This window comes from Hemicordylus capensis, chromosome 13, assembly GCF_027244095.1.
Source record: "Hemicordylus capensis ecotype Gifberg chromosome 13, rHemCap1.1.pri, whole genome shotgun sequence".
Taxonomy (NCBI): Eukaryota; Metazoa; Chordata; class Lepidosauria; order Squamata; family Cordylidae; genus Hemicordylus; species Hemicordylus capensis.
In genome coordinates this window covers 8,207,404-8,221,111 of record NC_069669.1, presented here as the reverse complement: position 1 = coordinate 8,221,111, position 13,708 = coordinate 8,207,404, and the positions used below count along the sequence as shown (strand labels likewise).

At 44.4% G+C, this 13,708-nt stretch overlaps 1 protein-coding gene across 11 annotated transcripts in view; it reads left to right on the top strand.

Moving 5' to 3' along the window:
• The window catches only part of LOC128336613 (ankyrin repeat and fibronectin type-III domain-containing protein 1-like), a 427,021-nt gene that overhangs the window by 346,470 nt on the left and 66,843 nt on the right, over positions 1–13,708 (top strand). For 8 of the 11 annotated variants that reach the window (XR_008312016.1, XM_053276526.1, XM_053276531.1 and 5 more), the window contains one exon: positions 9,278–9,406. The exons of the other annotated variants lie outside the window; for them this stretch is intronic. Coding sequence is in view for 5 of the 8 variants with exons in the window: in XM_053276526.1 (XP_053132501.1) it covers positions 9,278–9,406 (129 nt within the window). In the remaining 3 variants the exon portion in view is untranslated. The remainder of the gene's footprint in view (positions 1–9,277; positions 9,407–13,708) is intronic. 11 annotated transcript variants of the gene reach the window in all.

Below are 13,708 nucleotides of genomic sequence, written 5' to 3'. Positions count from 1 at the left end.
TAAACGAAATGCTCACAGTTTTTTAGTTATCTTTGGCTCCGGAATCCATCCTGTATTGAACCCCTTCAGAAAGACTGAGACATCTCAATTCCAAATGCATAATGACTGCGAAAATCAGAACAAACCGAATCCACTGTGCTCATACATGAGTACTGTAATGGCTTGGAAGTTCTGGGAATCAGACTTATCGTGACACAGGATGATAGCTTAAGAATCTAAGTTTAAAATAAGCAAATAAAAATGCTGAGTAAATAAACAAACACTGTAGCAGATGGAAAAAAGATGTGGCGATCCCTTGGTTTCTGGATGTATTATGCTTCCACTTTAGCCAAATATGTCACAATATATAAACTAGACATTGTTATTTAAATGCTGTAAAAATGATCAGGTTGAAATTTTACGAAGGACTTGCAAGAGAAGGCAGGCTTAAGTCCACTTGTACATCACCACTTGGTTTTTACTTGGAAATTAGCTTCTTGGTATCAGTACTAGAGTTCCAAGTGTCAAGTTGGAGTGCCAACCCTTAAGTTGAGTTCCAACCCTAGAGTTGGAGGGAGCGGAAGGGAGACCTTCCGTTAACCCCATTCGCAAGCGGGGTTGGATGCCTCCTTGTTTGAGGGAGCGGGAAACTTGGAGGCAGCACCCAAGTTCCAACCCTTAAGTTGGAGTTCTTCCAACCCTAGAGTTGCAAGTATTAAGTGGGAGTTCCAACCCTTCTCCACTTTGGTTTCCCGGCGGCCGTATTAAGCTGGATTTCCAACTGTTTTAGAGTTCGAAAAGAACCTTGAAGGACTGGGATCCCTCCTCACCACGCCTGCTCAGTGTGGGAAACTGCTATAGCCTCTGTGGCAAATGTCGCTTCAGCTTCTGTTTGAAAACTTGCCGTGAAAAAGAGCCCACCACTGCACCAAGTGGACTGTTCCACTCATGAGATGACTGAAATGAACAGCTTTTTTCAGTTAAGAATTTTCCCCTTATGTCTAGCCAAACCTGCTTCCTTGTTATTTCAGTCCATTGATTGTTGTCCTTCCCTGAGGAGCGGGAGAGAATGTCAACTCCTCCTTCTATGCGACGGCCCTGCAGATATTTAAAGACAGCTACTATATCCCCCTTCAGTCTTCCCCAGGCTAAATGTACCCAGCAGCTTCACCATGCGACTTTCCCAGACCCCTTTCAATCTTTGCTGTCTTCCTCTGAACCTCTTCCAGTTTATCAATGTCCTTCTTAAAATGTAAGGCTCAGAACTGCAGAATAGAGTGGAACAATTTCTTCTCATGATCTAGACACTACGCCTCTGTTAAAGCAACTTAAGATTGCATTTGCTTTTTTAGCAGCTGCATCACATTGCTGGCTTATGTTCAACTTGTTCACTAATACCCCTAGGTGCCATTTGCATGTATTATTTCCAAGCCAGGTCTTCCCATCCTGTACATTCACATTTGATTTTTCATGCCCAAATGCAGCGCTTTACTTTTGTCTGGGTTGAACTTCATCTTGTGGAGCTTGGCCCAATATCCGAGCCTGACAGGAGCAGACTGAATCTTGATTCTGTCTTCTGCTTGCCTATCCTTCCCCCAGCTTTGTGTCACCTGCAGATTTGATAAGCATTCCTTCCTTTCCATCCTCCAAGCCATTGATAAAAATGTTGTACAGCACAGGGACCAGGAGCTTTCCCAGACAGCTGGGTTTACTTTGGGTTTTCTGCAAGGCTTTACTGTTGCCCTCCCGCAAAATGATGCAAAAAGTTGATTTCTTTAAAGGTCAAGTGTGTCGTCGGGTCGGTGTAGACTCCTAGCAACCACAGAGCCCTGTGGTTTTCTTTGGTAGAATACAGGAGGGGTTTACCATTGCCTCTTTCTGCACAGTATGAGATGATGCATTTCAGCATCTTCCTCTATCGCTGCTGCCCGATATAGGTGTTTCCCATAGTCTGGGAAACATACCAGCGGAGATTCGAACCAGCAACCTCTGGCTTGCTAGTCAAGCCATTTCCCTGCTGCGCCATTACCCCGTATATAAATGGAGCTATTTCTATATTTATTTTATTACATTTCTGTCCAAAAGGCTCTGGGTGGTGCACAACAAGTAAAAAACAAAGGCAAAACCAATTATTTAAAACAATTCAGAATTGTTTTGGAAGGCCAGGCCAAACAAGTAAGTCTTTAGGGCTCTCTTGCTACACTCTACAGTTATACTCTACACTCTCTTGCTACACTCTAACTTGTGATGAAAAACCCAAATTGTGTTTGAAGTGCTCCCCAATGGCTCACAGGGACTTTAGGATAAATTTGGCCGATATGTGAATGCACACCCTCCATTCCAGAGGAGATGTGAACTAAAAGCCGGGAGTGAAGAACGTCCAGGACACAGCTCTGAGGCACTCCACTCGATATCTCCTCCCTGGATGATGTGGAGCTGTTAATTGGTACTCACTGAGTACAATTATTCAGTAGCTATAAATCCATCTAATAGTAGCATTGTCTAGCCCATACTTTACCAACTTATCAACAAGGATATCGTGGGAGGCTGTCAAATGCTTTGCTGAAATCAAGATAGACTACGTCCACCACATTCCCATGATCTACTAAACTTGTAACTTTCTCAAAAAAGGAGGTGGAATTAGCCGAACAGGACTTGTTCTTGATATATTCATGCTATACTAATCACTAGATTCTTTTCTCACAGATCTCCCCCCCCCACACACTTTTATTAACAAAAATAATAAAACAGGAGCATAGAAAGCCAACATAACAAAGAATGTAGCAATAGTCAATCAAATATTCTGAGACAAAAAAAACGCTTTCTCATGCTTTTGGAAGGACATAAGAAGGGGGTTATATGACCTTCTCTCTTTTCATTTATATATAAAAAAGAGATGTTCATCAAATCATAGTTGTAAAAGACAGACTGCTTAATAACCTGTTCAAGGATCTTGCTGGGAATCAATATCAATCTGACAGGTCTCTATTTTCCCAGCTCCTCCTTTCCTTTCCAGCATTCCCAAATGTAAGTACACATTTGGACTACAAGGGGAAATGAAAGGCTATAGTATTAAGATCTCCTTTTCCAGCTGTGTGAATCATTCCCATAAACTTGGGTGTAAAAGACTGAAAGTGGCATTTGATAGTGAATAGTTCCATTCATGACACGTTCAAGGTTATATATCATGTCATTCCATGAATATGGGAGATGGATCAAAATTCTGCCTTTGGATGTCATCATCTTCTAGATGGAGTGGTTCTTGTTTGTCATTGTATCCTGACTTTGGATTCAGCAGAACAAGGAGGTCTCACAAGTAAAGTCAACATAAATCATAACCACCTTCCATTGGAGGGTTTGCATTGCGCATATGCATTGATGGAAATCATGCTTTATAGCATCAATGAAATAATTATTTAGCTCTTCCAAATATAATGTTCCTGTGTCAGAGGCATTTGCAACAAGTACAGCATTAAGCTCAATGTAAAATGGTAGTATAAATGCAGTCCTAACATTTACAGAATGTGTGTAAATGGAACGTAGTCCTGTTGTGGATTTTCGGACAGTCCATTTAAGTAAGTCTTCATCATCTTGTACTTTTTCTTGTAATGCCTTGTAGTCTGCATTGATCCATTTCAAGCTTCTTCTGGTGATAAGAGAGCAAGCAAAATGGTTGAGGGAGAGAGGGACTCTTCTCGCATGCCGGATGGGCTGGGAGGAGATGCTCTCACATCTGCAGTGCTAATATTGTCCAAGGATAGCAGCAATCTATTGGTAGAAGTCAGGAAAACTGTTTCGAGAGCCATGATGCCTCTGGAAAAAGAGTTCTGAAAGTAAAATTGTAAAGAATACGATGAGGAGCCGGCACAGCTCCTCATCGGAGGAGAGCTGGTCTTGTGGTAGCAAGCATGACTTGTCCCCTTAGCTAAGCAGGGTCTGCCCTGGTTGCATCTGAATGGGAGACTAGAAGTGTGAGCACTGCAAGATATTCCCCTCAGGGGATGAAACCGCTCTGGGAAGAGCAGAAGGTTCCAAGTTCCCTCCCTGGCAGCATCTCCAAGAGAGGGCTGAGAGAGATTCCTGCCAGCAACCTTGGAGAAGCCGCTGCCAGTCTGTGAAGACAATACTGAGCTAGATAGACCAATGGTCTGACTCAGTATATGGCAGTTTCCTGTGTTCCACAGAAGGTTCTTCTCAGAGCCCTTCCCTTTTGAGTCATCACATGCAATTGCTTTTTAAAAAAAAATACTCCCCAGGCACCACATCGGTAAAATGGGGATTATGATGATATCAGCAAAAGGCCAATTGTGAGGGTTTTAATTAACTCTAGCCATGCTCTTTGAGGCCCTCCCTTGGAAAGTGCTGTAAGAGTGGATGTGCTGTTATTTTTATTTGTATGGTGCTGTAAGGGTGGTTGGGTTTTTGTTTTGTTTTTTGAACAAGGCCATGGAAGAACAGCTACTCTCTCTCTCTCTCTCTCTCTCTCTCTCTGTCTCTCTCGAATTGTCACTGTAGGATGCATAAGCTAGGAGTCACTGATCATCGAGACAGCTAATTTAAAATATATTTGAGAGGAGATATTTGAGTGCAATGTCACCTATGTTTTGCAGTTCCAATAACCTCATGGCCAGTGCACCAAGGTGGCTGAGAGCCACATTTCATATGAGTAAATGAAAAAATGGTCAGCAAAATAAAGTTAAGCCCCGTAATATGTGGCTCCGTACTTTGTGAAAATGAATGATTATACATTCTTTGGACTGGATTCATTTAAAAGTCCTTCTGCCCATAGAAGACATAATGCCTTCTGATTAAGCATAATGGGCTTAGGGCTACAGCAAGGGGAAAGTTAATGTGTCTGTATGCTGTCACAATGAAGAAGGTATATGTAGCTTATTTCTGTTCTGCAGTGAAGTCTCTATGTAAACAGCCCAACACTCTGTAAGTAATTGCTTCTAAGCTTTCTAAATATATGAAAGGATCCGTCAGCCACCCCGGAAGGTGTGAACGTTTCATAAGAGCTGAGAAAGGGGATTGCTGCAGCATAAATGGAGGCTCTTAGGGGAAGTGATTCAGTGGGGAAACAGGGAGGATCTCTGGGATCTTGACCAGTTCCCAATACCTTGAGTAGTTGGGAAGGCTGTTGGCACCCAGGGCAGATTTCAGATGTATTAGCCCAGGCTCTGTGGGATCCATTGTTAGATGGAAAAGAGCACCCACTCGTGCATGTTGTGAACCTTAGAGCATGGTTTAAGTATTTTTCATATGGTAATGTTATGTGCAAATCTACATAAGCAAACCAAACAGACACGTTTTCCCAGGAAAGGGTGCTTTGGGAGGGACGATTTGGAGCAGAGGATCATAGCAGGGAGGAGGTGCTTATGCTTAAGCCCTTTCCCGCCCAACCCTTGAATGAAGTTTTACCTACCAGTGTGTGGGATGTCTGGTTTAGGGAGGGCAGTTCTCCAATTATCCCTTTTAAGCCCTGTCACTTGGGTACTTCCCGTTCCTCAGCTGAGCATCTGAATGCAGAAACTACCTGAGAGAGAAGAGTTTGGTTTTACTGTGTCCTAGTTAATTGAAATATGACTCATTACCACCTGAGCTTTGATATGGAATGCAGGAGAGAATTTAGTGACAGCATTTGAGCGTTCAGCTCTATTTTACAGGCTTTAATGAGATGTGTAATTGTTCCTAATCAAATATCTTCACTCCCCTCCACCATTTTCTTCAGAGCCAAGCTTCATTTTTTCTAAAAGCAAGTACTCGCTCCTTCCATCAAATTTTTTAAAAAAAACAAACACCAAAAACTATTATTTTAAAATGGTTTAAGAATGATCTTGAAATGTCTGTGCTGACTCTTTCCCTGTGGTGAGATTTAGACAGACAGCTGCCCACTCCAAAAAACTGTCTCCACCCTGTTGTGAGCAACACCAAATTTATATGCTGCAAAATAAATCCATAACCAGGGTTAATGAATTGAAGATGTCTGTGTTTAAAAATCTATTTGAAATATGGCTAGCCGTTTGTGGTTTATTTTATTTTATTGTTGTAAAAAGACAGACAGCGGGCTTTTCTTTCTGAGAAATGTTTCCAAAGTATTTGGTTTAAATAAGTCGCAAAAATTTATTAAATTAGGTATATGTAATACACACGCACATACATATATGGATGCATATGTGGAAGGTTGTACTGTTTCTGTTTTCATCTGATTTGTCTAAATTTCCCCCTTTCCCCTTGCTTAACTCTGAACCATTTTTGTTACGATGCCATAGATAGTAATAGCCTATATCAAGGCTGCTCAACTTTGGCCCTCCTGCAGATGTTGGCCTACAACTCCCATAATCCCTGGCTATTGGCCACTGTGGCTGGGGATTATGGGAGTTGTAGTTCAAAAACAACGGGGGGGGGGCTAAGGTGAGCAGGCCTGGCCTATATGCACCAAGTAGTGTACAGTGGGGACTGAGGGCAGGCAGGGGTTGTGGGGGTGGAAAAAAACCACAAACTTGAAGCCATTATAAGAGCATTGATTTGCCATTGTTGCAGTTGACAGCATGATTTGGGGCGTGCATTATATGTGGGGTGGTTGTAGGATGAAGTACTAGATAGGTACTCGGGGCAGGCCCATAGCCAGCCCAAAGGGCACCCCAAAAGGTAGGAGGTCCAGCATAAAGTAAAGTAAAGTGTGCCGTCATGTCGATTTCGACTCCTGGTGCCCACAGAGCCCTGTGGTTGTCTTTGGTAGAATACAGGAGGGGTCTCCCATTGCCTCCTCCCACGCAGTGTGAGATGATGCCTTTCAGCATCCTCCTATATTGCTGCTGCCCTATATAGGTATTTCCCATAGTCTGGGAAACATACCAGCGGGGATTCGAACCGGCAACCTTCTGCTTGTTAGTCAAGCCTGCCCATGAAGCTGAAGTGCCAGATGCCATAAGAAAAGAATGGCAGCGGCGGAACCAGGTGCAGAAGCCAGGCTAGGGATGGGAGCAAGTTAGGAGGCAAGGCAAATGAAAATGTACATGTGGGGAACCCAACAGCAGCCACAGCCAGACAGGAGTTCTGGTTGTAATTTGGAAGCTCATTAATCATTGTTGACTAATGAGCTTCAGCCACTGGGATTATGGGCCACACAGGGACCATTGTGTTGGTTGACTACTGTGTTTCTGTTACATCACTCTAGCAAGAATAGAAAATAAAGTTGCCATTCTAAAAATTCTGATGATTCAAGAAGGACTCTTCTTGATCCAGAGCAGTAGACAAGTGAATAAGTGAATCCGTTGCAAAACCAGGAAAAGGGTATTTAAGGTGTCACCCAACTAACATCTGATGGACTCCTCGCCTATGAAAGCTTTTGGTAGAGTAAATTTGCTAGTCTTTAAGGTGGCACCAAGTTCTTCAGTGAATATCTTGGTTGCCTTGAAAATACCTCCATCTGCTTCAGTTAGCTGGTTGCATTTATGTTGGCCGGTCTTGAGCAGGTGACCTCAGAAATCTAACCATGGTGGTGGTATGCCCAGTTAAGAGAAGGCCTTGATGATTAAAGTCAAGGACTTCCATGCCCCACCATCAGTGACATGCATGGCCTGTATAGAGAGAAGCTGGTCTACTGCTCGGTAGTATAGCATGTATTTTGCATGTGTGACCGTGTGGGTTCCGTTGCATCAACATTTCCAGTTAAAGGGTTTTAGAAAGCTAATGGTGAGAAAGTCCATTGCCTGAGAGCTCAGGAAAGGAAGTGTTAATCCAGGTCAGGACTGCTCAACTTTGACCTTTCTGCAGATGTTGGACTACAACTCCCATGATCCCTGGCTATTGGCCATTGTGGCTGAGGATGATAGTAGTTGTAGTCCAAGAGCAGCTGAAGGGCCAAAGTCATGTAGCCCTGATCTAGTTGGGTTCTTACATTAGGTTTAAAAAAAAAAAAAAAGAACTTGTGACATTGACTTGTTTAATGTTTTCTTTGCTTCAGCTTTCTCTACTTCTTCTAAAATGTTCCTTGGCATTAGACGTGCACTCACTCCGGCTTCACAGCCTTCCTTATTTCACATGGTATTTGTCTGATTAATCCAGAATAAATTAGACACTCCAGTTTTGTTACTGTTTTATAATAGTGAATAGAGATGATAATCGCCATTTATGTTTCAGGGTGTTTTCTCAAAACCATGTAACAAGGGTTTGGTTAGCCTGCACTTCCTTTTACCACCCCTTTGCTCATGCAGGGAGACAATTAAAATGAGGTAAAAGTCTCAAGCCCTACTCTTTTGAAACCTGTTGGGGCAAGTGTGTTTTTCCTGATTTGGTAATCTGGCTCGCTGTTGCCAAAATGGCTTAAAATCTCCATGCTTCCCTTAAAATCATCTTCCACGCAAGAGCTGGAGCATTTCCAGATGGGGCTTTTAGCTCAGTTCTCCAGATCTGAGGGTGTGCGTCAGTGTTCTCTCTAATTTTTTTCATCTGTGTGCGGAATGAGTTTTGTTCTGGGCGGCAGTATCAAGGCAGTGTGTGCGCACAGGCATTCAGAGTGGAGCCTTCCTGATTCAACCTGAGCGGGATCTAAAATGAACTGAGCGGACATTAAAAAATGTGTGAGCGCACACCCACGCGCACGCCTAAGAGGGAACACTGGTGTGCGTTCATATATCAACCAGATTTACCCTGAAGTCCCTGCGAGCTATCAGGGAGCACTCCAGACACGGGTCAGGTTTTTCGTTGCACATTGGAGCATAGCCCGATTTATGTCCGGGGTAAGAAAAACTACTTTTTGTGTCGGTTTGGGGGGGCAAATTCAAACTCGCAGTATAGCCCTGCAGTTAACCTGTGGTAAAGCCTGCTGTCTGGAAATGCTCCAGGAGAAAGTTCACATTTTACATGCTCTTTATTTAGCAGGCGGGAGAGTAACTGGCCCTCTCCACCCCCAGCACACGACCTCCAGTGACTGTTGCTGGTGTCTCTCTTATGTTTCTTTTTAGATTGTGAGCCCTTTGGGGACAGGGAGCCATCTTGTTTGTTTGTTATTTCTCTGTGTAAACCGCCCTGAGCCATTTTTGGAAGGGCGGTATAGAAATAATAATAATAATAATAATAATAATAATAATAATAATAATAATAATAAATTCGCTGATTGTGTAAATATGACTAATTTTACACTGAGGGTGAATTAATCTGTAGTAGGCCCTCTCCTGGGCTTTTGACTGCTTCAGCCCCCAGCCCTTCTCCATCTCGGCCCCCTGCTCCCGTTCCCTCTGGCTGCGATGATGCTACGGTGAAGTTAATGCCTCTCCTTTCCCCCCCTCCCCAGGTCTGAGAGCAGCCTCTCTAAGTTCACGCAGCGGTTATCAGTTAAACAGAAGCAGGAGAAGAGGAGGAAAGCGGAGTATGGCTCCACTGAGCTGCCTGCCTTGCGTCCCAGGTCCCTGAGCATTGAGTGGTAAGAAAAGTAGGGTGGTCTCAGTTCCGCACCGAGCCACCACCGCCCACCCATCTTGGGGCGGGCCCCTTGATACTTCTGCTGCCACTCCTTTCCTTGCAATCAGAGAACTGGTCAGGGGAGAGAGAAAGCGCATCAGAAGCCAACGGGGTTGGGCCCTATGCCTTGTAGGCCTGCGGTGGGAGCTGTCGAAGGTGGATCATCAGTGGGTATGGCCCCACTGCACATCCGATTCTTTTGCAGAGGATAATTCCTGATGGGCTTGCGTTAGGAGCACAATCAGGATCCCAGCAAAAGGCATGACTTGTTGCTGGGTAGAGATGTGCTTGCACTACTGGGGCCTGGGGCAGAGCATGAGTGACATTTTGTAACAGGAACATAGGAAGCTGCCATATACTGAGTCAGACCATTGGTCTATCTAGCTTAGTATTGTCTACATAGACTGGCAACGGCTTCTCCAAAGTTAGAGGCAGGGGTCTCTCTCAGCCCTATCTTGGAGATGCTGCCAGGGAGGGAACTTGGAACCTAGATGCTCTTCCCAGAGCGGCTCCATCCCCTGACGGGAATATCTTACAGTGCTCACACGTCTAGTCTCCCATTCATATGCAACAGTCGGCATGCTTGTGCATAGGGCGAAGATTCTTGCGGGGAACATGCAATGTGCAAAGGAGACATGGGCGTCTCAAAACACACAGCAGATGTGCCAGAGGGTGTGGCCAATTGGTTTGTCCCAAAATGTTTGGCACAGCTGCCCTTCACAATGGTGTAGGGATTAAATGCACTGAATTCACCACTGTAAAGGGGCAATTTGGCCCTGAGGCAAGCAAAAAAGGTAAGGATCACCAGGCTACGCAGTTGACTTCTTAGTCAGAAGCGAACTAAATCAGGGGCAGGGGTTGGAATCAGAACCTCTCTGTAGCCAAATGCTTGTTTTTTCTTCTTCTTTCATTCACACAGCCTTCATCGCCTCTGAATCATTCCTTGCAATCACAGAGTGTGGGTCAAAGAGGCCCATTTTTAAAGGGGTGATTCTCTTTATTGAGCAGGGGGAGAGCAACTGGACCTATCCACCCCCAGCACAGCACCTCTCCAGTGACTATGTTTAATGTCTTGTCTTCAGTTTCTTTTTAGATTGTGAGCAAGGAGAGGGATCTGTTTGTTTTATATATTTATTATTTCTCTTTGGAAGAGAAATTATTATTATTTCGCTTTGGAAACTTGTTGAAAAGCTGTATATAAATATTTGTAGTTAAACACATGGTTTTCCTTATGGGCAACAGCCATGGATTGAGTAGAATATCTAGTTTGGGGTATATGTGTCACATGAATTAATCTCCTAGGGTTGCTTGGTTGAAACAAATCCTCCCTCAGAATGTAGGAGGTTTGCCTAGACTGATTTGATGTATTTATTTTAAAAATGTCTTTTTTACCTTCCAGCTTCAAAAGTTTTTAAGCTTGTTAACAAGACAAAAGGTCAATTAAAACATAGCAATAGTCCCCCAAAAAGAATAAACAGAAGGATATCACATGCAGGCATATCAACAAAACAGGTTTGAAACTGCAATAAAAACCATAGCAAGCTTTAAAAAGCATTAGTTAAATGCCTGAGAGAGCAGTATTTTATTTTATTTTTACCTGATGTCTATACAGTAAAAGAGTGAATGTCACTTCAGTGCATTCCACAACCAGGACACTACCAATGAAAATACCCTGTTCTATTACTACTGTTACTACTGTTTATATACCGCTTTTCAACAGGAGTTATCAAAGCAGTTTACAGAGAAAAAGTAAATAAATAAGATGCTTCCCAGTCCCCTAATGGCTCACAATCTAAAAAGAAACCTAAGGTAGACACTGCAGGGATGGTGTGCTGGGGTTAGATAAGGCCAGTTGTCTTCTCTCTTGCCTATTGTGAAGGTAGATGATTTTGAGGACCATTACATCTTTAGGAGCTTTAAATTCTCACATGAAGGTAGCAGTACCAGCAAGAAAACATTCCTTGCCATTAGAATCCCGCTTCTCTCAAAGGGGAAAGTTCCCAGGGATTCACACACTGGACACATCAAACAGATTGTGAGCCCTTTTTAGAATGCAACATTGTCTGGCATTGCATTATTTGAGAGTTAAGAGGAGAGAGAGGAAATATTGAGGTTTTGCTACAATCAGCACAGCGATTCCTGTTTGCCCTGTTAGTCATTAGATTTATCTCTGGCCTCTGCAGCAGGCGTGCTCTGGGGCTCGTGTGGGCGGCAAGTGATGAGTGCTAACGATGTGGGATGGATACAGCGCCAGCCAAAATGGCTAATTAAGACACTTAGGACTTTAAAGTGAACAAGGTCAGACTTTCCATGGCAGAGCTCAGCTGCAGAGCAAAGGGCCTGTAGGTTTTGCCCAATGCCTCATGATCATCTCTTGGTGGGGGAGGGGGAGGGGGAGTGTAAACTTGGTGGGGGTGATGGGGCTCGAGCCCCCTCCAAGGTTTCCCTGCCAGGTGGTGAGGGCAGGACTCAAGTTCTCCTCCGAATTTCCTGGAGAGGCAATTCCTCCCTTCACCGGTCGCCAGGTAGCATCAGCAAGCTCTTATGCTCAAGTTCATCATTCACTTGAACAACACAGTCAGTCCTGTGTTGTCTTTGCCGCAGCTCAGCAAGTTCTTAGGAGGCACAGCTCCCTCTCCGGGCCCTTTCACGCTGTAATTCTAGGAGAAAAGCTAGTAGTGCTCTATGCATGCAGGATAGGACATTTCCCTCCTACCTACCTGCTGATTTCCCTACTTGCTGATTCCTCCACCCACCCAAGCAGCCCTGTCAATTCCCTACTTCCCTTCATATGGTGGTGATGGTGGCAGCAATCCTGTGTTTTCAAAAGGCAGAAGGTGGTGGGGACGGGTGATTTTGAGACACTTCCAGCCTCTCAATTTTGGCACCCTCTGTGTTCTGAAAAGCAGAGAGGGAAGTGGGAGGGAATGGGGAGAGAGAGTCCTGTGGTAGCAAGCACAGATTGTCCCCTTGGCTAATCAAGGGCCGCCTTGGTTTGCTCTTGGTTGGGAGTTGCCATGTTAGCACTGTTAAAATATTCCCCGTAAGGGATGAGGCCATAGTTCCGTGGAAGGGCATCTGTATGCAGAAGGTGTCAGGTTCACTCCCTGGCAACTCCAGCCTGACACCTTGGAGAGGCGTACGCTTGTCGGCCGGTGTAGACGATGCTGGTGTCTGCACTATGCATAAGCTTGCTTATTTATGAGGTTCTTGTTGCTTTACAAATTCAGTGGATCCAGTTAACTGCTGCTGAAAGTTTCAATTTTAGCGAAACCTCCTTCTCAAACAGTGCATCGGTGTGTGTTAACTTTCATCGTTCTCCTAAAGCCCCCTGTCCATCCTCTTTCTTAATTCATGGCACACAAGTGCTTGCTTGTGAGTAGTTGCAAAGGCTTTTATGTTTTCATCTCATGGGGGTTAGTAAGTTAGAATATGTACAACACATACTCCAAGAGTGGGCAGGCCTCGTGCTTTGAGTGTGGAGAGTGGGTGAGGATAATAGTGCTGTCTGCATTTTGCACTGATGCAGTGGTTATCGGAATAAATCTGTGACTAGCCTGTTTCTCTGGGGGATCAATACAGATCGTTAGACCAAATGAGGGACGGAAGCAAACTCCTTTGCAGACATGGGCAGCGATCTGATGTGTGTATATGCGCTTCAAATGGTCACTGGCTGCACTCAGCTAGGTGCAGACAAGCTCCAGAGACTTTGCATCTTCATTCCCATGCTGTGGTTTGCTCTCTGGCTTCAAGAAAGCAGCCTCCATGCAAAAATGGTTGTCTGGCTGTCTTGGAACATAGGAACATAGGAAGCTGCCATATACTGAGTCAGACCATAGGTCCATCTCACTTAGTATTGTCTACACAGACTGGCAGTGGCTTCTCCAAGGTTGCAGGCAGGAATATCTCTCAGCCCTATCTTGGAGATGCTGCCAGGGAGGGAACTTGGAACCTAGATGCTCTTCCCAGAGCGGCTTCATCCCCTGAGGGGAATATCTTACAGGGCTCACACTTCTAGTCTCCCATTCACATGCAACCATGGTGGACCCTGCTTAGCTAAGGGGACAAGTCATGCTTGCTACCACCAGTCCAGCTCTCTTCTCAGTCACATTGTCAAGACAAAGTCTAGTTTTCTCTCAGACTTCCTGCAGAAAGAGACAGAATACCAGAATGTAGCATCTTTCTTGAGTGCACGTCTTTCCCGTGGGCTTCTTTCATCCAAAATATTTTAGGGCATCAAAATTATCTCTGCTCTTCCCCTGAT